The sequence below is a fragment of the Lithobates pipiens genome, unplaced genomic scaffold, assembly GCF_037356315.1.
Source record: "Lithobates pipiens isolate NorthernLeopardFrog02 unplaced genomic scaffold, aLitPip1_a1.2 Scaffold_22, whole genome shotgun sequence".
Lineage (NCBI taxonomy): Eukaryota > Metazoa > Chordata > Amphibia > Anura > Ranidae > Lithobates > Lithobates pipiens.
Window position 1 is genome coordinate 116,097,483 of NW_027507784.1, and position 24,412 is coordinate 116,121,894.

The 24,412-nt window shown below is 42.1% G+C and overlaps 1 protein-coding gene across 2 annotated transcripts in view; it reads right to left on the minus strand.

The window, feature by feature from the left end:
- CERKL (CERK like autophagy regulator) overlaps positions 1–24,412 on the minus strand; it is a 214,112-nt gene that overhangs the window by 139,538 nt on the left and 50,162 nt on the right. For both annotated transcript variants that reach the window (XM_077448122.1, XM_077448121.1), the window contains exon 2: positions 7,118–7,357. In XM_077448122.1, coding sequence (XP_077304248.1) covers positions 7,118–7,357 — 240 coding nt within the window. The remainder of the gene's footprint in view (positions 1–7,117; positions 7,358–24,412) is intronic.

Here is a 24,412-nt window from a genome sequence, read left to right on the forward strand (position 1 = left end):
ACCAGCCCAACTGCAGGTGAGCATAGTACTGGATCGATACAGGTAAGTATTTTTGGAGGGGGGTGTGGGGAACAACTAGTGGAATTTTTTTTTTTACTTTCATGCATTCTTTGAACATATTCCTCCATTCACAAAAGCAAGATAGAGAAATCATCGCTGCTGAGGCATTCTATTCTGACTTCTGTTGTACGAGGACAGCCATACATGGATCGAAATTTGGCTGGTACCTGCTAAAGCAGCCAAATTTGGAACCACCTATAGCTAACTTTACTCTGCCTAAGGGTGACGCAAGTCCCTTGGAACTAGAAGTGGGAGGTTTCCAAAAATCTATCAGTTTTCACTCCTCCAACTCCCTGATCTTATGCTAATAACACGCATTGGGAGTTGTTTACGAAAGGCAAATCGAAAGTTGTTTACGAAAGGCAAATCCACTTTGGACTACAAGTGCAAAGTGCACTTGAAATTGCACTGAAAGTGCACTTGGAAGTGCAGTCGCTGTTGATCCAAGGGGGACATGCAAGGAAAATAAAAAACAGCATTTTAGCTTGCACATGATTGGATTTGGATGATAAAATCAGCAGAGCTTCCCCTCATTTTAGATCTACACCTCAGATTTACAGCCACTGCACTTCCAAGTGCACTTTCAGTGCAATTTCAAGTGCACTTTGCACTTTTAGTTGCACTTGTAGTGCAAAGTGGATTTGCCTTTCGTAAATAACCCCATTGTCTCCCAAGTATACATAACATTATCAGATAATAGTCCTGTAGTTATTAAGATTGCACATCTACGAGGTTCTGTGTATGATACTGTTATAGTTACTTAGAAGCTAGTAAGCAGAGTATGAAATCAACACACAAGTTAGGGCAGTAACAAGCAGCAACTATCACACATTAAAGCTGAACTCCATATTTTGTCAAACTTTACATCTTCCATCCCAATCAAACTACCGTGTTTCCCCAAAAATAAGACCTACCCTGAAAATAAGCCCTACTGTGATTTTGGGGGTGGGCTGCAATATAAGCCCTACTCCAAAAATAAGCCCTAGTTTAAAGTGGTTGTAAAATCCTAGAATGTGCTCTACACAGTACACATACTGTACAGTATTATATAATGTAAACTGTGTATGCATCTGTAATCTATTTGTGATAAATACCTCTTTATAGGTCTGCTTGGTGCTCAGCTGACCTCCCGCTGCTCTCCTCCTCTTCTCCCAGCTGTCAACAGGGGATCTTGACCCCGTGCATGCAGTGCTTGGAGCAGGGAAGAGAAATCACAATCACAGAAGCGCAGAGTGGCGCTATAAGAAGGTATTTATCACAAATAGATTACAGAAACGTACACGTATACGTAGGATTTTACAAGAACTTTTATTCAGTTCCACAGGCAACTGGGGATTCCTGACAGGCAGGGAGGGAGATGGGGAGAGAAGTCAGCACATAACAAGCCCTGACAAAAATCAAATAAGTGATGTTGCGCTCCCTTAAAATAAATAAACAACTCTCAACTGCATACAAAATTGCATACAAAGTTGCATATACCAATACTATAAATCCAACTATCGTGTTTCCAGACCGTAGTCTGCAAATAAAGTGTCAAATGCTGAAAATTAAACTAAAAATACAGTATAAAAGTGTCCAAGTGCTTGATAGAAATCACATTAAATCTAAAGTGCCTAATAATTACATACACAGTTACATATGACTGCACAGTGATGTGAACTCGTCTATCGTGATCAGGAGTAGTCCGTAAATAAAGTGTCAAGTGCTACAAAAATAAACTTAAAATAAAGAACATGTTACACAATAGGAGTGTCCAGTGTCTCCAAAAATCGCATACACCAGTGGGAATATGTCATGCACGTAAACGTATTCCTCAAAAAAACGCTGCAAACTGTATTGATAATAACATAAACGTGAATCACACAGTGCAATTAGAATATATAAACTAAAAAAATAAATAAAAAAAAAGAAGAACAACAGTCTCTTAATATAGTGCTTCTCCAGGTACAAGGTGCCAGATAAACCAGTGTGTACACACTCCTGTGCCTCTTCAGTGTTCCACACACATCAAGTGAAATGGCCCCTTACCTTACTGCTGTAAGGCAAACAGCAGAAAACAGGGATCTCAGGCTATCCAGGTGGTGTACCCCTACTTCCGGGTTATGGATACTGTCCCCACATCAGTTATTATAAATGGCAGGATCTCATAAAAACAAGAAAAGGGAGGGCTCCAATGGTGAAGTACATAAACACTTTTATTATAACTCCAACTAAAAACAGTGGAGAGGTACTCACAAACGACAAAAAGGTAATTCACAGAAAATTAGCCCACAATTAGATCACGATAGACGAGTTCACATCACTTTGCAGTCATATGTAACTGTGTATGTAATTATTAGGCACTTTAGATTTAATGTGATTTCTATCAAGCACTTGGACACTGTTATACTGTATTTTTAGTTTAATTTTCAGCATTTGACACTTTATTTGCGGACTATGGTCTGGAAACACGATAGTTGGATTTATAGTATTGGTATATGCAACTTTGTATGCAATTTTGTATGCAGTTGAGAGTTGTTTATTTTAAGGGAGCGCAACATCACTTATTTGATTTTGGTCATACATTTTTCAGTATTAGGGTTTATACCGCTGTCGGTGTTCTGCTGCAACCCACCCCTAGTATATAGTGAGATTTGTATATGATAGCGCGGGTATACCCCAATTTTATCTACATAACAAGCCCTACCCCAAAAATAAGCCTTACTGGGGCTTTTGTTCCCAAAATGAATATAAGACCTGGACTTATATTCGGGGAAACACAGTTTGTCCCTCACTAACGTGTTCCAGATTCAAGCCAAAACTTCCTATCTCGTACCCGGACCACAGTAGAGTCTAGCACAGTGGTGCTTAGCTATTCGCAGAAAGCTATGCATTCTATGAATGAATACAAAGCTTCCTCTGATTGGATGAGTCAGAGAGGCGGACTGATGATGTCACAACCTCTGATTCAGCCAATCAGAGGAAGCTTTGTATTCCTTAATAGAATACACCACTTTGTGTAAATGGCTGACCTCCGCTGTGATGGACTCTACTGTGTTCCAGATACGAGACAGGAAGTCTCAGCTTGAACCTGGAACACAGTGCTGTATGCTGAATGAAGCTGCAGCTACATACAGTTTATACCACATCTCCAGCAGACTCACATGTTAGTGAGGGACATAGTAAAGTAACAAAAGATGGAGTTCGGCTTTAATTTGGGTATAGCCCCAGTTTTAACCAGGGGAAAAATATTTGTACCAGAGGTCATTTGAATTTCTAAAGTAGAAAAGGAGGATGTCACAATAAGGAAACACCTTTCCTAATTAACACCAACTCACTCAACAAATAATGCACCTTGTGTTTCAAAGACAGACTGTCAACCCAGGAAAGCATGACAGATGTGAAAAGATAAATTGCTCTAGAAAGATCACTGCATGTGTTTACTTAGGTAAATCTGAACAGTCCTGTTCACACAGATAGTGGCCAATGTTAACTAAGGAGCGCTTCTAAATACTATATACTAAATACTATGGAGCTGAATTTTTTGTAAATAAACAAATACTTTTGGCTGTGATAGCTGATACAATGTGATTTTCCATTCTCTGGAGATTAAGTAAGAAGTATGACTTTTGGTGCTAATTGATCAGCACTGCATTTTTTATTTTTTGTGCTATGAACAAAAAAAGAGCGACAATTTAATATCATTTTTTAAAACAATTTTTTTTCATCTGTTTAGGCCAATATGTATTCGTCTACATATTTGTGGTTAAGAAAAAGAAAATAAATCGCAATAAGGGTATAGTGATTTGTTTGCACAAAAGTTATAGCGTCTACAAAATAGGGGATAGATTTATGGCATTTCTATGGCATTTGTATTATTATTATTTTTTTTTTTACTAATAATGGTGGTGATCTGCGATTTTCAGCGGGACTGAGACATTGTGGCGGACAGACCGGACACTTCTGACACTTTTTTGGAACCATTCACTTTTTTACAACGATCAGTGTTATAAAAACTGATTAGGCAGGGAGGGGTTAACACTAGGGGGCGATCAAGGGGTTAAATGTGTTTCCTCATGTGTGTTTCTAACTGTGGGGAGATGGGACTGACTGGAGGAGAAAGCATATCGCTGTTCATAATTACTACAAACAGCAGATCTGTCTCTCCTCTCCTGCCAGAATGGGGATTTGTGTGTTTACACACACAAATCCCCGTTCTGGCTCTCGTACATGCGATCGCGGGTGGCCGGCCATCATCGCACCAGCCGGCCATCATCGCACCAGTCGGCCACACACATCGGGTCCCTTGCCGTGCAGTGGGCGTACCTGCTATGGCTCTTAAAGGAGTTGACATATGGGTACGGCAATTCATGGGAACGAGCCACTTTTCCGAGGTATATGTATGTAAACAAGTTGGCAAGTGGTTAACTCACGGTGTGGCATGATCTACTTACACTCTCCATACTAGCACATGTTCAGGGTATGCCACATTGAGGGTATGCCTGTGGTGATAACTGTCACAGTTTCCATAGTCAACATTTAACCAATCGTCAAGCCCTTGAATGGCTGGTATCATAGCTGGGGAGAGGTGTCGCACAATGGCAACTGCAGATCTAAATAGAGGTTAAAATGGTGCTGTCCCCTTTATATAGAAAGGTTTAGTTCTGCTTTAACATGCGTTGTGATAAGGAAGCCTATACATTTGAATAAGTGAGAGCTAGAAATGCACCAAAACAACTAAATATCTGATATGCACGATTTATTTGCCTTGCAGCGCACCACAATGCATGTTAGTGTATTGGGTGTATTGGAGTGTCATTTGAAATTAATTGTATTGCAATGCATGAATACACATAGCGTGCAGCACCACAACAAATGTGGTAAATGGGCCTTAAAAGTGGAATTCCAGTCAAAAATCTAAATTTGCCCTTGCTTAGGATGTGTAACAACTTAAAACTTTTATATTATGCAATATCCTAATTGCTGATTGTCTAGAGTAGAAACAGCAGTCTAAGGCCAGCCATAGACAATTCACTTAAAACCATTTGAGGGCAGACTGAATGTGCTCCGGCAAGAGGTATTCCCATGTCATCACTGTCTGTGCATGGCAACGTCACGTGACCAAGCTCCACCAAACGCATTTCATCATACTCAGACATCCTCAGAGTGGTTATCACGATTTATAAGGTGGGAGCAGGATATGAACGTACTCCATTACAATTGCGCTCAAGCAGCAGGAAGCAGCCGAATGCCTGGAACCAGAAGTGACGCCATGAACGGCTTTGTAAACACCTTCTTCAAGAACTGGGGCCAGAAATCATAGTATTTATTGCCAAGAGACTGGCTTATAATGCGGGCAACTACCCAAGGGGCAATATACTTACTACAAATCACAGAAAAATTATAAAAATAAATGTACAAGAGAATAATAAAATACATATATCTACACACAAAGTACTGAAATGTGTCCATCCAAAAGAGGAGAAAAAATGTTGTCCTCTTCTTTTGAAAGGACACATCTTGTACATTTTATATTTGTTGCTGTTGATATATATCTTTAGCTTGATGTACAGTCATTAGTTTTATCTCACTTGAATATTTGCAATCCCTTTTTGGTTCTGATCTATGTTCTGTCTTTTTTCTGGCACTAGTGCAATCACCACATAATTAATTGTACCAATTTAATATGTTAATCTTTCTAAGGTGGAGTTTGCCTAAGTAGGATATTTCTTGCCCTTTCTATCCTAAACTAGCTACGACTAAGCCCTTGTACACACGGTCGGACATTCCGACAACAAAATCCGTCGTATTTTGTCTGACAGCTTTTGTCTGAAACTGGTGTTGCATACACAAGGTCGGACAACGTTGTTGGAATATGCGATCCTTCGTAATATGATGACGTTATTTCGTTACGACGGGACAGTAACCAATAACTTTGGTCTCATAATTTGATCTGAGCATGCGTGGTGCTTTGTCCGATCGGAATTCTCTACAAAACGATCGGACAAAGTCTGATCGGATCATGTTGTCGAATTTTTTTTTAGCCCAGCTCTAAAACTTTGTCGCTCGGATATTCTGACAGAAACAGTCCGATGGAATCCACACACGGTCGGATTATCCGACAACGCGGTCCGATCAGACATTTTCTGTCGGAAATGTCCGACCGTGTGTACAAGGGCTTAGGCTTCTTAAGAAACGTCAGCGCTGTTGTTTTACTGTCACTTCAGTGTAACCAATAAATTACAAGGATTCCAGTAATTGGTAGTTCAATGAGAACTACAAGCCGACAGCCGCAAAGGATGTCAGCACCTGTAGATCATTAATTCACACAACTGTGTGAATGAATGACATGGCCATGTGGATGGAGCCCCACACGGCCACAATGTTTTAAAATAATGCAAGCAGGTACGGGGAGAAGATCCCTGCCTGCTTTCACAGAATAGGCATAGATTGGAGAGCAGCTGCAAGAGTGGGAATGTGTTACATGTTTCACCCTAAAAACGGGTGAAACATGCAACATGTTCCCAAAGGTGAGCTCATCCTTTAAGCCATTGTCAGTGCCTGTGTTTCAGCACAGCTCAGAGTAGCCTCGCCCCCATCTCGCCAGGCCAATCGGCACCACCAACAGCAATGTGCTGCAGCTTTTCCTATCCTCCTAGTCTTGCCTTTGACTAGGTACGTTACTTATGGAGATGACAATCCTAGGAGGCAGTGGACACGCCAAACAGCTACCCTGCATAACTAAATCCAAGGGCTTTGTGGTCACATGACAGGAGGACTTTTTAGGGGAAAAAAAAGGTAGAAAAAATAGTTTTAGAATTCAAACTATAAAGATGTAATATTGCTATGATATTGGATCATAGGGAGCCTTTTTCACACTTTAAAGGTCTTTTGATGCTTTAATGTAATACATAAAGCCTTACACTCAAACGAAACACAAAAAGATTTAAAAGATTACATTTCAGAGAAAATTATTTGCATACATTGCCTTACTTCTTATTTCCTCTTGGCAATCCGTAGATGGTGTTTAGCATGATGAACAGCTATAAAAATGTAAACATTTTTAAAAGTAACTTACCATTCAATATTTCCTTTAATTGTCGGTACCATATGTTACAAAAGTCTTCACTTAAGTTGTGAAGGCTAATGGAGTCATCTTTCAGTTTGTGTCCCTTTCTGATGCACAAAAATAGTGTGATTCCCAACAAGGTGCCACCTTTCTCTTGTCCTGCTGCACGCCGGCGTTTCAGCTTCACAGAAAATATATCTCGTAGGTCAATAGATTCCTCTTTCTGCTGTTGGCTGCTTTTGGAGCTGCCTGTTTAAAGAAGAACATAAGACAAAGGTTACAGAGCATAAAACAGATTTTGAGTTAATCCAAGCCTTTGCTATTTTACTTTCTTTAAAACACCAAGATCTACAGCTGAACAGCAAAAGTAGCAGGTACATGGTTGAGACAAGCCATATTCTGTAACAATCACAGGTACTTACAATGGTCAGAATTTAATCACGCGGTTTAAAACGTCTTTCAAAAAATGATGTAGCTGCTAAAAAAGTGTTTGATGAAGTTAGGCTTTAACTTGTATGTCCCTTACTTAAATTAGAACTAAAGTTCACTTTAGCCATTAGATATCTGCAAGCTCCCTTGTCCCCACTGACATCTTTGCTTGGTCTTCTTTCAGGATCAGCATCTTTGGCTGTCCTGATTGGCCAGCCCATGGTGTCTACAGTATGTATGTACATGGGAGGCCATTCATCCCAGCATCCAAGGTATGCTGAGATTGCACACTGAGTTGTGCATGTTCCACTCAGTGTACATTCTAGAGAAACTTGCTAGGGAAGAAGTATGTTGCAGAAGAGACATATAGGGGACTATTTATCAATGTTTTCACCCAAGATTTACAAAATTTCCAACCCGAAATTTACACATTTTTCTAACTGAATCTTCGATGAAAATGTGGGAATTATAGGTAAAGGTTGTGACTCTGGGGTGATAAATAGACCGAACAGAGCCTCTTCTGCAATAAAAGCATTTCTGCTGTCTTCCGTCCTGCTGTGCACCCTGGGTCGGTTGGTCTGATCCCGCTGTATTTCCCGGTACTGTACTCTTCTGCACTGTCCACTTACAATGGGCCTCCTGTGTTTTGGAAGCCATGTTACCATTGCTGTATGCCTGCACTACTACTTTTGTTATGCGACCACGAAAACTAAATAAATTGTTATTTGGAAAAAAAAAAGCATTTCTGCTAGCATTTAATACACTAAAGTATAAAAAAATTGATCTACCAGCAGGACCAGCAGGCAATAAAACAGTGGGTTTTAACCCCTTAGAGCCGGTAGCTGCTGGCCCTTTAAGGGCTTTAGAATACAGGTAGGCAGTGCGAAGTATATGGTTATGTGACCGTTGTGATTGGCTATCATGGTGGTCACATGACCAGAAAGCTCCCGATTGCAACAGCGAATGGGAGCTTTCCGTTAGCCACCAATAACTGTGCAGGGTGAGTGCAGGGCATGCGCTCTCAGCACAGCTCTATCCACATTATTGCACACAAATACACAGCCACTCGGCGCCAAGGCCTGGCCACATATTTGCGTGCTCTAAGCGCAAAGAGGTTAAAATAAAATAGAAATCGGTGTGTTAATCATTATGTAAAACTGTAGAATAACTGTCAAATAATAATATTTTACACTTTTAGTAGATAAATCAAAGTGATTGTCAAGTTAACGATCGTTCATCGGGATAAATCAAGCATTACAAGCTTTTGTCTTCAAATGTTTTATTCGATAAAGACAAATTAAAAAGCAAAAAAGCTAAAGACAAATTAAAAAGCACAAAAGTGAAAATTCAAATGCAGTATGCTATACTGCATACTCATAAGAACAGATAGTCAATATAATAATCCATAATATGATATCAATAATAATCCATCATATCAATTGGATCTGCTGTTTGGACTCTTGAAAACATCATAGGTAATAAAAAAATGTCATATGCTAAATACTCAGCTTACTATGGGCATACAATAGTCTGTTAAAAGAATGTAGCTGAGAAACAGTTTGTTAAAAAGATATGTATCAGTTAAGTTAAAAGCCTAAATTGCTATAACAGTAAATTAGCTGAGGCTGCCAGGTTTGAAAAAAATATCTACAGCATGTCAGTTTGCACAGTACAGCATCAAATTTTTCATAAAACACAATTAAATGTATTTGGTGTTTGGACATATAAAAATATGATAAGAGCTTTCAATTTAGAAGCCAAGTGTAACTTGGCAACCATGACTATTGTTGAACCAACCAATGAATGGAAGCAGAGCATATTCTCTAAGGGCCGGTTCACACTGCTGCAAATTCTATTGCAAATTTGAGCCATTGCGATCGCTCAAATTCGCAAGTCATTTAAATAACATTGTTTTCCATTAGTGCCATTCACATCAGTGTGTTGCAAATCTAAACTGCGTACAAAAAAGGGTCCTGTGCGAGTTTGATCTGTGTGCGATGCAAATTCAATATTTGCCGTAGAATCGCAGTAGATTCGCCAGAACACAAATAATTTGCAACGAAAATTTGCAACGCAATCGGATCAATTTTACGCAAAAATCGCACTGCAGCAGTGTGAACTGGCCCTATATATTAAATATACAGTAGCTCACAAAATGAGTACACCCCTCACATTTTTGTAAATATTTTCTTGTAACAACACTGAATAAATAACACTTTGTTATAATGTAAAGTAGTGAGTGTACAGCTTGTATACCAGTGTAAATTTGCTGTCCCCTCAAACTAACTCAACACACAGCCATCAATGTCTAAACCGCTGGCAACAAAAGTGAGTACACCCATAAGTGAAAATGTCTAAATTGGGCCCAATTAGCCATTACCCATTTTCCCTCCCTGGTGTCATGTGACTCATGAGTGTTACAAGATCTCGGGTGTGAATGGTGAGCAGGTGTGTTAAATTTGGTGTTATCATTCTCACTCTCTCATACTGGTCACTGGCAATTCAACATGGCACCTCATGGTAAAGAACTCTCTGAGGATCTGAAAAAAAAAAAAAGAATTGTTGCTCTACATAAAAATGGCCTAGGCTTTAACCACTTGCCGCCCGCCCTATAGGGAATTGACGGCGGCAAAGTGGTTTCATAATCCTAACCGGACGTCATATGACGTGATTAGGATTATGAGCCGCTGCGCGCCCCCGGGGGCGCGCATCGCGGCGATCGTTGTTGCGGGGTGTCAGTCTGACACCCGGCAACTACGATCTCGGTAAAGAGTCTCCGACGGAGACTCTTTACCATGTGATCAGCCGTGTCCAATCACGGCTGATCACAGTGTAAATGGGAAGAGCCGGTGATCGGCTTTCCCTCACTCGCGTCTGTCAGACGCGAGTAGAGGAGAGCCGATCGGCTGCTCCTCTGACAGGGGGGGTCTGTGCTGATCGATTATCAGCACAGCCCCCCCGAGGATGCCCACACTGGACCACCAGGGACACCACTAGACCACCAGGGAAAAGGTAATAAAATCCATAATCCTCCCTAGACCACCAGGGATGCCAGTCAGCTCAATGGGTGCCAATCAGTGCCCATAATGGATGCCAATCAGTGCCCACAATGGGCATCACTGATTGGCATGCATTATTGTTTGGCACTGATTGGCATCCATTACTATAACACCGATGCCGCCTATGAGTGCCCACCTGTGCCGCCTATGAGTGCCCACCTGTGCCGCCTGAGTGCCCACCTGTGCCGCCTATGAGTGCCCACCTGTGCCGCCTATGAATGCCCACCTGTGCCGCCTATCCATGCCCACCTGTGCCGCCTATGCCCACCTGTGCCGCCTATCCATGCCCACCTGTGCCGCCTATCCATGCCCACCTGTGCCGCCTATCCATGCCCACCTGTCCCGCCTATCCATGCCCATCCGTGCCGCCCATCTGTGCCGCCCATCCGTGCCAGCTATCAGTGCCAATTTGTGCCACCTATCAGTGTCCGTCCGTGTTGCCCATCCGTGTCGCCCATCCGTGTCGCCCATCAGTGCCGCCTATCAGTGCCACTTCATTGGTGCCACATTGGTGCCCATCAGTGCCACCTTATCAGTGCCCATCAGTGTAGCCCCATCAGTGCCCATCAGTGAAGGAGAAAACGTACTTATTTACAAAGTTTTGAAACTGAAACAAAAAAAAACATTTTTTTTTTCAAAATTTTCGGTATTTTTTTATTTGTAGCGCAAAAAATAAAAACCGTAGAGGTGATCAAATACCACCAAAAGAAAGCTCTATTTGTGGGAAAAAAATGATAAAAATGTCATTTGGGTACAGTGTAGCATGACCGCGCAATTGTCATTCAAAGTTGAACACTGAAAGCTCAAAATTGGTCTGGGCAGGAAGGTGTTTAAGTGCCCTGTATTGAAGTGGTTAAAAAGATTGCCAAGACCCTGAAATTGAGCTGCAGCACGGTGGCCAAGACCATATAGCGGTTTAATAGGACAGGTTCCACTCAGAATAGGCCTAACCATGTCCGACCAAAAAAGTTGAGTGCACGTGCTCAGCATCATATCCAGAGGTTGTCTTTGGGAAATAGACGTATGAGTGCTCCCAGCATTGCTTCAGAGGTTGAAGGGGTGTGGGGTCAGTTTGTCAGTGCTCAGACCACATGCCACACTCTGCATCAAATTGATCTGCATGGCTGTCATCCCAGAAGGAAGCCTCTTCTACAGATAAAGTGTAAAATGATGAAGATGATGCACAAGAAAGCCTGCAAAAAGTTTGCTGAAGACAAGCAGACTAAGAACATGGATTACTGTAACCATGTCCTGTGGTGTGATGAGACCAAGATAAACTTATTTGGTTCAGATGGTGTCAAACGTGTGGGGTGGCAACCAGGTGAGGAGTACAAAGACAAGTGTGTCTTGCCTACAGTCAAACATGGTGGTGGGAGTGTCATGGTATGGAGCTGCAATGAGTGCTGGCAGCATTGGGGAGCTACAGTTCATTGAGGGAACCATGAATGCCAACATGTACTGTGACATACTGAAGCAGAGCATGATCCCCTCCCTTCAAGAGTTTGGGTCGCAGGGCAATATTCCAACATGATGACGACCCCAAACACACCTCCAAGATGACCACTGCCTTGCTATGGAAGCTGAGGGTAAAGGTGATGGACTGGCCAAGCATGTCTCCAGACCTAAACCCTATTGAGCATCTGTGGAGCATCCTCAAATGGAAGGTGGAGGAGCGCAAGGTCTCTAACATTCACCAGTTCCATGATGTCGTCATGGTGGAGTGGAAGAGGACTCCAGTGACAACCTGTGAAGCTCCGGTGAACTCCATGCCAAAGAGGGTTAAGGCAGTGCTCGAAAATAATGGTGGTCACAAAAAATATTGACACTTTGGGCCAAATTTTGACATTTTCACTTAGGGTTGTACTCACTTTTGTTGCTAGCAGTTTAGATATTAATGTCTCTGTGTTGAGTTATTTTGAGGGGACATCCACTGTTATACAAGCTGTACACTCACTACTTTACATTGTAGCAAAGTGTAATTTCTTCAAGTGTTGTCACATAAAAAGATAAAAAATAATATTTATAAAAATGTGAGGACTGTACTCACTTTTGTGAGACACTGTATATGTAAGGCTACATTCAGACCTATACAGTCCATTGAGATGCATTATAAAATACACATTCATTTGTGCTGGGTTAAGGCAGTCCATTATTTTACTAGGGGCTGCCATTTCACATCAACCTTTAAAAAAACATACATGGGGGGCGCATGCGCGAAGCTCGACATGGCAGACGTTCTCCCTTAGAGCTCCGCGCTCCCCGCTGCAAGATCGGATCAATATCACCCGTCTGAACCCGCATTTTGCCACGATTTCATTCGGATCACCTTTGGGACAATACTGGCGTCTCCCGGGATGGTACTCACGGGACCGAAGGGCAAAAATAAACCGAAACCCATCAAAGAAGCCCTGGCCCGGGCTTCTTCCAAAATGGCGGCTAAGGCCTTAGCTAAACACCACGCTGCCTCTCCTGCGGCCTCCGACCAAGTGGACAGTGGCGATGATGATGAATCGGACTCTAACCTTGGTGGGTCTCCACCTCTACCCTCTTCAGGTATGTCTCAAACTGCCTTTTTGAAACACATGGAGACTATGCTCCAAAAGGCTCTCAAGACTACCTCGGAACAAATAACGGATAGGCTATCACGGGAAATCCGTGAAATAGGTCAACGTACGGCTGACCTGGAGACAAGAGTTGATGATATGGAGCTCACCCTCCAAGAACACTCTCAGAACTTCTCTGTGTTAAGAGAGGAGAATGCAACCTTACTCTCCCGTTTAGAGGATGCCGAAAATCGCTCCCGCAGGTCCAACCTGCGCTTACGCGGCATCCCGGAGTCTGTTGAGGATGTACAATCTTTTACGACCGCACTGTTCCAGGAACTCTAACCCTCCATCCCAATAGAGCGGCTTGAGTTTGACAGGATTCATCGTGCCCTCACACGCCGCCAAACAGACGGTCCCCCCTCGGGACATTATTGTGAAACTACATTTCTTTCGCACGAAAGAACAGTTGCTGCATGATGCCCGTAAGAAAGAAGAATTGCTCTTCCAAACGCATAAATATCAGCTTTTCTCTGACCTGGCTCCGCTGACTATAGCCAAACGCCGTGCCATGAAGCCTCAACTTCAAGTCTTAATGCAGCACCAGCTTAAGTACAGTTGGAGGTTCCCCTTCGCCCTGCAGTTTACACACCAGGGCCAGCAGCATTCGTGCTCAACCCCGGAATCCTTACAGCATTTGCTGGAATCTCTTCGTCTGACCTTGCCGGTTCAAGTCTCGGAGACTGCGCTACCCCGCACCCTGGCTCGATCCACGGCTCATCCATATTCGGCCACACCGAAGCGCAATCCGCTGGACCCGACATCTATCCGTAAGGGGACCCCTTCACGTCGTCCGGAAGATGCCTTTCTCAGCCCGAAATCCCGCACGCCTCGTTGATATATCCGAGGGTGCTTCCTCTTTTTTCCTGAGTACTCTTGGAGTACCTCTTTGTGGCCCCGACCTCTGGACCTTCATTGTAGCCCCGCTGTTGCAGCACTTCCACTAATGTTTTTGTTTTTTTGCCACCTCGTGTTTTGTATATTTTTTGTATCTCTATTTCTGCCCTTTTTTCTCATTTTTCGTTCTCCATTTTTTCATTTTTACTCTTCATTTTTGTCTTCTCCTTTTGTACCTATTTGATAATGTGCTGCCACCTGGGGGACAGTAGCTGGGTGTGCTTGCGACGCCCTTACTTAGGTGTCCCATGAGGTCTCTATGTCCCCTAGTGGGGATATAGTACTGGTTCAGTTATTTCTATTTTTGATATGTAAACTGTTATATACTTCGTTGACTTCATCTGTATGTATCTCATTCCAACAAATGTTTTTTTTTTTTTCCTGTTTTTATTTACGTTTGTTTCTTTTTTGGTTGGTCTGCTGGAGGGGGCGGGGGGGGGGGTTGGGCGGGGGGTGGGGATGCGACTTGCTCGTCTCTCCTCCTCTCGTCCTTGCGCCCCGCCACTTCTTTTCCATTGGATGTCTCCTTCCGCGCCTCCTCCGGCACGCTACTCAGTAAACGGTGATTTATGTTTCTTAGCCTGCTCCTATTTATGCAACTCGTGGGCTGGCTGTTTCTCTCCCTCCTTCCCCCACCTTTTACCCTCCCCCTCTTCCCTCCCATGCTCCCCCTTGTTTTTTCCTCTCCTCCTAATCCCCTCCCCCCCCCTCCTTTTCTCTTCCTTCCCTTACCTTTCCCTTGCATTCCCCTCACCCGCCCATTCCCCCTGCCTCCTTCCCCTCTGATCCTTTCTTTATCCCCACCTACGACCTGGGATAGTTGAAAATCCCTTATATCTAGAAGGCTATGGATACTGCCGTTTGCCTCTTGTTTAGTTTATGTTACTTTTACTCAAGATGTTGTCCTAACTTTAATTATATGGTTTTCACTGTTAGATCCGCTTGCAGTGGGGAGTTGTCACTGCTCCCCCACCCCCGGTGCTCTCTCTCTTCGGTCGGTTTTCTCTGGCTGTGGAGCTAGCGCACTATTTGGTTGGGCACTACAGATACTTTGTTCAGTTTTTCTCAACTAATGGGATGCCCTACGCCTTGTACACCACTTCCCCTCTTTTCTTTTCTCCCCGCTGTCTCTTTTCTCCTTGGTGCTTCCTTCTTGCTTCTTTCCTTCCTTTTTCTCTCCCTTACTGGCCGGGTGGCTCAACCTCCTCTCTTCACCCACTTTTTTTTCTACTTACCCTCCTCCGATCACCTAGATGGCTCCTTTAAATATAATTTCCCTTAATGTTAAGGGACTTAACTCCCCTCATAAGAGAACTAAGGCCTTTCGCACCTTTGTTTCCCTGGGGGCTGACATTGTGGCCCTCCAGGAAACTCATTTCACTGCCCGCAACACCCCCAAATATTTCAGCTCCCGTTATCCCTTAGTATACACCGCCTCTGCAGATACTAAACATAGAGGGGTTCTACTTGCTTTCCACCACTCCCTGCCCTTCACATTACAAACAGAGATCAAGGACCCCTCAGGCCGCTATATAATATTGGTGGGCCTTTTACAGGAAGTGGAAACTACGTTTGTCTCCTATTATGCCCCAAACGTCAACCCGATCCCCTTTTTCACCCACCTCTTGCAGGTAGTTAGGGCACACTCCAAAGGTACGTTATTTATGTGCGGCGATTCAAATTTGGTACTTCATCCGCATCTGGATAAGTCTCCCTACTCCTCAGATCATTATTCCCCTGCTTCACAACTTCGCAGATTACTGCAACAACACTCCCTTTTGGATTCCTGGAGAGAGTGTAACCCATTGAAGAAAAATTATACCTACTATTCCCCCCCGCACAACTCGTTCTCTAGAATTGACCATATCCTTGTACCAATCGCATCCTCCCCAATTTTACTAAGATCCTCCATACAACCCATCACGTGGTCAGATCACTGCGCTGTTGTAACTACGGTCTCGTCATTAATACCCCGCCCTGACAACAAATCCTGGTGTATGAATGAGGCCCTCCTTACTAACCAGTCAAAAAAAAAAAAAAAAAAAAAACATACATGACGAATGCCAGCCACAGATGGTTGAAATCTCAGCCGGTTTAGTAGGGACTGGCTGAGATTCCAACATTGTATGGGCTGCATGTCAGATTGTACATGCAATTATTGCTAGCAGCTATTATAGCCAGTAGCAGTAATCACTGTGTTCTCCCGGCAGAGAAACACAACGGCTCCGCAGGAGGGATTCCCCCATCTGCTAGTGGCTTGCAGGAAAGAAATTTGCTCCATCTATGGCCAGCTTAAGTGAATGGTACCAAATGCAACACACAAACTGTGTTGCATTAAGGGGCGGTGATACTGCAAAGCATAGGTCTGAAAGGGGCTTGAAAGTTCAGCTTGATGTAAATAATGTTATTAGTGCGTTATGTTGACGCTGGATAATAATAATGCGTTATGTTGACGCTGGATAATAATGGAGCAAATTTAACTAAATAATATCCCTGGAAAGTAGAGATTTAATAGTCTGTCCTGCAGCTGCACCTCTGAACACCGCTGTGATGAAGAGAAACTGCCAACTGATGTCTCTTCAGAAACCAACACTTTCGGATGTGTTTATCTCCCAAACTGTGCTCAGTAGTTTCTTCCACTCATACCTACATCACTATGTAGATACCATGTGGCCGGTTGATACAACAGAAATTGAGAGAAAACAACTTGAAATTAACCACTTAGCAATTGCCCACTGCGGCAGGTCACGTACCTGGTACGTGATCTGACACTTTTGGGTCTGGGGCGCACATGCGCACTGCCGGTGAACCCCAGTGATTGGACACACCGGGAGCCAATTAGCAGATCCGATCATTCAGGAGTGTAAACAAGGAAGATCGCTGTTCTGTGAAAGAGAAATAGTAACAGTGCATAATTTTTAGCACTGATCACTGTAATAATGTCCCCAAAAAGTGTCAGGTGTCCAATTTGTCTGCCGCAATATCGCAGTCCCGCTATAAGTTGCTGATTGCCTCATTACTAGTAAAAAAATAAATAAATAGACAGTCTTTTTTTTGTATCTAGAGCAAAAAAATTAAAACAGCAGAGGTGATCAAATACCACCAAAAGAAAGCTGTATTTGTGGGAAAAAAGGGACATGCATTATTTTTGGGTACATCGTTGCACGCGTGCGCAATTTTAAGTTAAATTAATGCAGTGCCGTATCGCAAAAAATGGCCTAGTCACGAAGGGGGTAAACTTTCCATAGCTGAAGTGGTTAAGGGGAAGCCAGTCTTAGCCCTTGTACACACGGTCGGAGAATCTGTCGGAATGAGTCTTATCGGACCGTGTCGTCAGATAATCCGACTGTGTGTGGTATGCATCGGACTGATTCCGTCCGAATCTCCGTCCGACCCAATTTTCCAACATGTTGGAAATATTTCCCGACCAACTGGGCTGGACGGACCTAATGCGATCATGTGTAGAGCATTTTCATCGGACCAAGTGCCACACATGCTCAGATCAAATTCCTACATCAAAGCTATTGGCTACTAGCCTGAATGTAGTCCCATCGTAACGAAATTACGTCATCACGTTCTGAAAGATCGGATTTTTCGCCAACTTGGCCCGACCGTGTGTATGCAACAGTTTCGGACACAATCCGTCGGACTAAATCCGACGGGCAAAATCCGACGGGCAAAATCCGACGGATTTGGTTGGCAAAATCTCCGACCGTGTGTACGTGGGCTGAGACCCCTTTCACACTGGGGTGCTTTGCAGGTGCCACAGTGCTAAAAATAGCGTCTGCAAATCGCCCTGAAAGAGCTGCTCCTGTGTCTCCAATGTGAAAGCCCAAGGGCTTTCACACTGGAGTCGTGCACTGGCAGGACTCTAAAAAAAGTCCTGCTAGCAGCATCTTTTGAGTGGTGAAAGAGCAATGTGTATACCGCTCCTCCACCGCTCCTGCCCATTGAAATCAATGGGCAGCGCGGCTGTACCGCCAGCAAAGCGCTTCTGCAGTATCACTTTGTGGGTGGTTTTAGCACTTTCTCGGCCAATAGTGGGGGTAAAAGTGCTCCGCTAGCGGCCGAATAGCAACACGAGATTGACGGCAAAGCTCAGCTAAAAATAGCTGCGCTTTACCGCCGATGCACCCACTGCCCAAGTGTGAAAGGGGCTTTAGACAGTTGCCCCTGGGAACAAGTTTCCCCACTGGCAGATTTCCCCTCTATTCATGTTTTGGTGGCAACTCGGTATCTTGGATCTTGACCCCTGTGACGAAGTCGGAAGTAAAGAAATGCGTTAGGGCGTGACTATGTGGCAACTGGATCTTGGTGCTGGGAATGTGATCTGTGAGAGTGAGCTAGGAGAGGCCTGAAACACAGCACGCAGGCACCCGGCATGTAATGAAAAGCATTGTATTTTTAATTATGATGTAAGAGCACTATCTTTTTTCATTAAAATTGTTACCCAAGAGGTTTTACACTATTGGAGGCTCTGTGTTGATTTTATCTCTACATGAGAGAGGTATCATCTCTTCTCAGTCTGGATAGATCTGAGCGGAGTTTTGGATTGTCACCTGCTTGAAGCAAAATTAATTGCATATGCAATTGAATTCTATACAATCTGGTGAGCCTCAGTCTATAAAGTGTGGAATTGGCACTTGATCACTTTGGTGAAGGATTCTTGGTGATTTTAAGTTTACGTTTTTGTATGAAGATTTGCACCAGTTTTTCACAATGAACTTCTGATTTATGAGTGTTTTGATATGGACATTTTTTGGAATATGGGCAATATTTTTTAAATATTTAAATTTTTATGTTTATGTATATTATTTTCATTGTGAATGAGTGGTTTGACACTACATTTGTTTTCACCTATTTTACATATCTTGGATTTTGCCTCACCAATGGAAGCCAGGGCTAATAGACAGGTTGACACAGACAACAATAAAAATCTGACAAAAGTTCTAACTCGTCAACACTGTCCAAAATTAAGAAAAATATTTTAGATACACTTTAAGTAGTAGAACATCACAATGTTGGAACTATATCATATTACACACTTTGTAGAATTTGGCAGACTGAACAAACATACATTTCATGATGTGCAGCAACCATTTAACATACATAATGCTTATATGCAAGCGTTTATACATTTTATTACTTTTACAATATTCTCTAAGCCAACTCTAGAAAAAAAAAGTAACTATGAACGGAAAATAATAAATTGAAAAGTATTATGCTAATAAGGAGCATGAAGTCCCATGTGGAGCAACACATGGTTAACCACAACATGGGGCAAAAATCAGTCACATAGCACAAAATACAATTTACTGATTCGTGCCATCTCAAATTTAATTTTTATATTACAGCACACAACACATTCTTGTTATTTAAAAGAATATCAACTGGCATCTATAAAGCTAATAAGCCCGATGTAGAGCTATGTTTTCACCTACGACTTATTAGAAGCAATTTAATAGAAAGTCATTATTCTTTGGCCCCCTAAAGGTGTCCAACTAATCAGTGTTGGAAAGAATCTTGCTTCCATCTGGTAGCAATAAACTTTTCTAAAAGACTGAACAGTATTATTTAATCCTGTGATTTCTTACTGTGATCTAAATTAACTTTTGCTACTGTTTTGTCATATCACATTGATATCAAATTAACTTTGACGAGTTTAGTGGTCCAGTTAAGAGAAGATAATGGCAATGTGAAAGAAGAGTTTCTTTCAAATAATGTCACTTAACAAGCGATAACTTCCATATGCTTTAGAGTCACAGAAAAGGAAAAATAGATTCTAAGAATAGTTTTTTTTTTTTTTTTCATATTCAAATGCCACCCATTATATGTGGCATGCTGTGCAAAAGCACACTTAACACACAAGGCTCCACAAAACAAATTATTTTGATCATCCTTAATCTCTGTTACCTTGGAGATACAGTGGAAGCTGTATTTAAAAATCTCCCTCCTTCAGTCATTATATTACTCACTACACAGGAAGATGAGATTGTACTAGAGGATGGGATTCCACTGCCTTCCCCTGAATGTGCCTTCTTTGTGAGCCCTGTACAGAGTCAACTCAATTATTAAGAGTGTACAAATGTATTTACTTATTTATTTTAATGCACTGTATACACACACATCTGTACAAATAGAAACTATGTATAGGTTAATGCTAACTAACCAAATACTACCCTTGTCCCACCACTGACCTCACCAAATTGAATATGATTGGGACATAGGATTGGAAATCTTTTTAAAAAAATACTTTAAGTGTAACTAAAGGCTAAAGACAAATGTGGGTAGAGTAGATAATAGTTTTATCCCTTGAGTATTTTTACATAGTCCCCCTTGCTTTTAACCAAAACAAGTGTCCCATTGGAAAATGTCTCCTATATTTCTGTTCCAGTGACATTTAAAAATGTTAGAGCCTGTCCCGTACTTTTAGTCCTGGTGATAATGGTCACTAGGACAAACAATGAGGGTCAACCTTCCAAGCTGAAACACAATGAGCAATAAAAAAACTAAACGCAGGTCCTAACCCCTCGCCACTATCCAAAACTGGAAAAAAAAAGGGGGAAAAAAAAATCACAATAGATACCACTAAGCCAGAACCATACATGTTTGTAATTTGCTGATACTACAAAGCCCTTTTCCTTGGCCAAAAAATGTACTCATCGGACCAACATTTTACACTAATGCCCTGTACATACGGTCAGACATTCGGACCACAAAATCCATCAGATTTTTTCCAACGGGTTTTGTCCAAAACCTGTGTTGCATACACACGGTCGCACAAAGTTGCCGGAAAATCTGATTGTTCTGAACGAGGTGACGCCAAACACGTACGTCGGGACTATAAACGAGCCAGTAACCAATAGCTTTCGTCTCTTCGTTTATTCTGAGCATGTGTGGCAGTTTATCCTTCGGAATTGTCTACACACGATCGGAATTTATGCGATTGGATTTTGTTGTTGGAAAATTTTAGATCCTACTCTTAAACTTTGTGCGTCGGAAAATCTGACAGAAAAAGTCAGACAGAGCCCACACACGATCGGATTTTCCGACAACATAATCTGATCAGACTTTTTCCATTGGTATTTCCGACCGTGTGTACAGGGCATAAGGCAGTTGGGGGTGTGCGTAAAAAAACTGAATGGTCACTGCTCTTCTACTGTCCTCCTGCTATCTGTGTATTGAGAGAGCACAGAAGAAGCCCATATACAACTGTTTCAGTTGCCCAAGGCTGGTTTCACATGGGCGGTCTCTATAATTCGCATATACCTGCTCAGTAGGGGATCTCCCCACTGAGGAGGCGGATGACAGGTCCGTGTCCATTCTGCTATGCAGAGCGGACACAGACACAACCCCGCTGTTCTCTATGGGGCTGTCAGATGGGAACGGACCACCTGTCCATTTACATCCGACTGTCATCCAATCCGATTCACTGGACAGATGGGGAATGGATCCCCTATCCGTCTGTTTTTGGTGGACAGGATTGGATCAGATGCCAGCAGGTGTCAGCGGACACATGTGCACTAGCATCTGCCACTTCATAGAGCTATGGATGGTTCAATCGGGTCCACCTGAAAAAGGCAGACCTGATTGGACAGCCCATGTGAAACCAGCCTAACTATTCTGCTAATGGTCCCTATTCCATCTTACTTAATAATACTTTAGGTACCAAGGAGAAAAAAAAATACGTATTACCAGAGAATAAGCTATTAATTTCTGTATTAAGCTCTTTCCAATTCTTGCATTTTGCTGGGTCATTTATCTTATTTTTAAATTCAAAACAATATACTGAATATTTACATTTTAATAACAGGGATTGATTTAGGCATCAATTAAAAAACAGAAATACAAAAAAGAATTATGTCCAATAATACAATAAAGAATAAAAATATTTCTTTGAAAATTGATTTAAAAAAACCTTTTTGCCTCGTGGCTCATTGCCAGTTTGTTAATACCGATAGGACCTTATGAAGATTTATTTTTTTTTGTTCTATGAAACTCCAAATTATGTAAAAATGTGGAGTATGCTTTAACCTATTAACAATAAAGCAGCGGATTTCTATTTACACATGTGTGTATTCAAATTTATTGGCGTTCATGCCCCTGTAGGCTTCACTCAGTGTGTGGCACATTCAAACTGAATTTAATATTCTTAATTATTAAGAGATTAGATAAGTCATTCTACACTAAAATGTGCTCAGATCCCCCCACTGCTTTAAAACAGAGGGCAGTATAAATCTCCGAATAATATAGGTTGGTGGAGATTTATCAGGGAGGCTTAATTTTCATGCAGCATTAAAAAAAAATAAAAAAATAAAACTGGCATGTTTAAAAACTGCAAGCACAATTAGCGTCAAGCAGATAAATCCTGCTCTAATCCTGTTTACGGTCTACATCAGACAGATGTGCCAAGATTGATTCAGACAGCACCTCGGCTTACAGTAATATTTCTTTTTAAGTGCTGAACACTATTCTATTTTAGTAAGACCTCTGAGTTTTGGTACTCGCTGGCTTTTCTACTATGATGGGTAGCTATGCTTTTGGTTTTATCCTAGCATAGTTGCAATGGCAAATTTCAAATCAGGACTATGTATGTATCTAGCAATTAAACACCCCTCCTCTACCCTTAAAGAAGATTTGTCATTGGTGATAAGAATTAAATAGCATTATATTTAACAGAATACCTAAATCAGAATAGCAGATGGCACATAGCACTATACTAAATCCTGGGAAACGGTAGCGGTTATTTGGAAAAACAAGATATTGCCACTGCTATCTTTCTCGCATGCCTGTGTAATAGCCACGTGCTGATCCTTATCTACAGCAAAAGGGACATGCCAATTCATAGGAAGATTAAGTCATCCAAGTTTTCTATCCCTTGGTACCTGACACAGCTGGCTTCAAAGACAGACAAGATAGTGGCATTTTACCTTTACCAGGTAGGCACCCTTACTATGCAATAGATGAGAGTAAATGTTATCTGTAGGGCAAAAACAAGAGAACATTTACCTTTGCTACATAGCATACACATAGAAAAACAAACTTTATAAAAAATATTCACCTCATTTGAAGTTTTCATATTTATTGTCCTTAAACATTTAATTACAGTAGAGCGGAGTTAATTATTTTTTTACAATTACCGACAGAAATATACTTGTCAAAGTGAAAAAAAAAAAAAAAATCTTAAAATGACAATGCGATATAAACACAAACTAACTGGCTGCATAAGCAAAGACCCACTTTAGGCCCGGTTCACACTGGTGCAACATGTACTCCGTCTTTGAGAGCACATGTCGCATCACAAGTCGCACCCCATTAAGTGCAATGGAACCGTCCATATAGGAGTGACTTGAGGCGTGCCATGCTTACCTGCTCTACTGCAGTGGATTTGCACCCAGCGGCCTGCATAATCCCCTTTTCGCGTCCTTCTTTGCTGCTTCTGGCCCCTCCCTCCTGTTGAGTGCCCCCACAGCAAGCAGCTTGCTATGGGGGTACCTGAGCCAAGCTGCAGCTCTGTGTGTCCATTCAGACACGGAGCTGCTGTTCGTCTCAACCCCCTCTCTCTCCTGACTTTAAATGGCAGCTGCAGGAGCCAATGGCGTTGCTGCTGTGTCTTAGCCAATCAAGAGGGAGAGTCTTGGGCGGCCGAGGGACCTGTGGACATCGCTGGACAGAGATGGGGCTCAGGTAAGTATAAGGGGGTCCTGGGGAGGCTGCTTCACACAGAAGACTTTTTATCTTAATGCATAGAATGCATTAAGATAAAAAACCTTTCTGCCTTTACAACTCCTTTAAAGAAGTCATATGCAAGTTTTGAGGAAGTGGGATGTCAACTTTGAAGTCGCAGCAGTGTGAACCGGAATGACACACCTAAATCATCATTGGTGCAGCCAATTCTTCTTACATAATTGATTAAATGGAGATTACCTTCACCTGCGCAGTGAAGGGCTCTCAAATGTTTGCTGTATAAATACCAATGTATCTGGAAAGACTACATTTCTGGAGATTCAGTATCGCTGCATAACTTGCACTATGAAAATGAAATAACACTCCAAGCAACTCTACGAAATGGTATTTGAAAAGTATTAGCCTAGGGATAAATACAAGAGAATTTCCAAGTCACAGAATATCCCTTAGAGAAAGTTAAATCATTGAATAAGACATGAAAACTGTTTAAATCTGTGTAGAACATGGCATTCACAAAAAGTGAAAAGGAGACTATTATGATTAGATTATCTATTAGCCAACAAGAGATCTATGACAACCCTAAAAGATTTGCAGGCTGCAGTGGCTGAGTTTGGAAAGACTATATATAC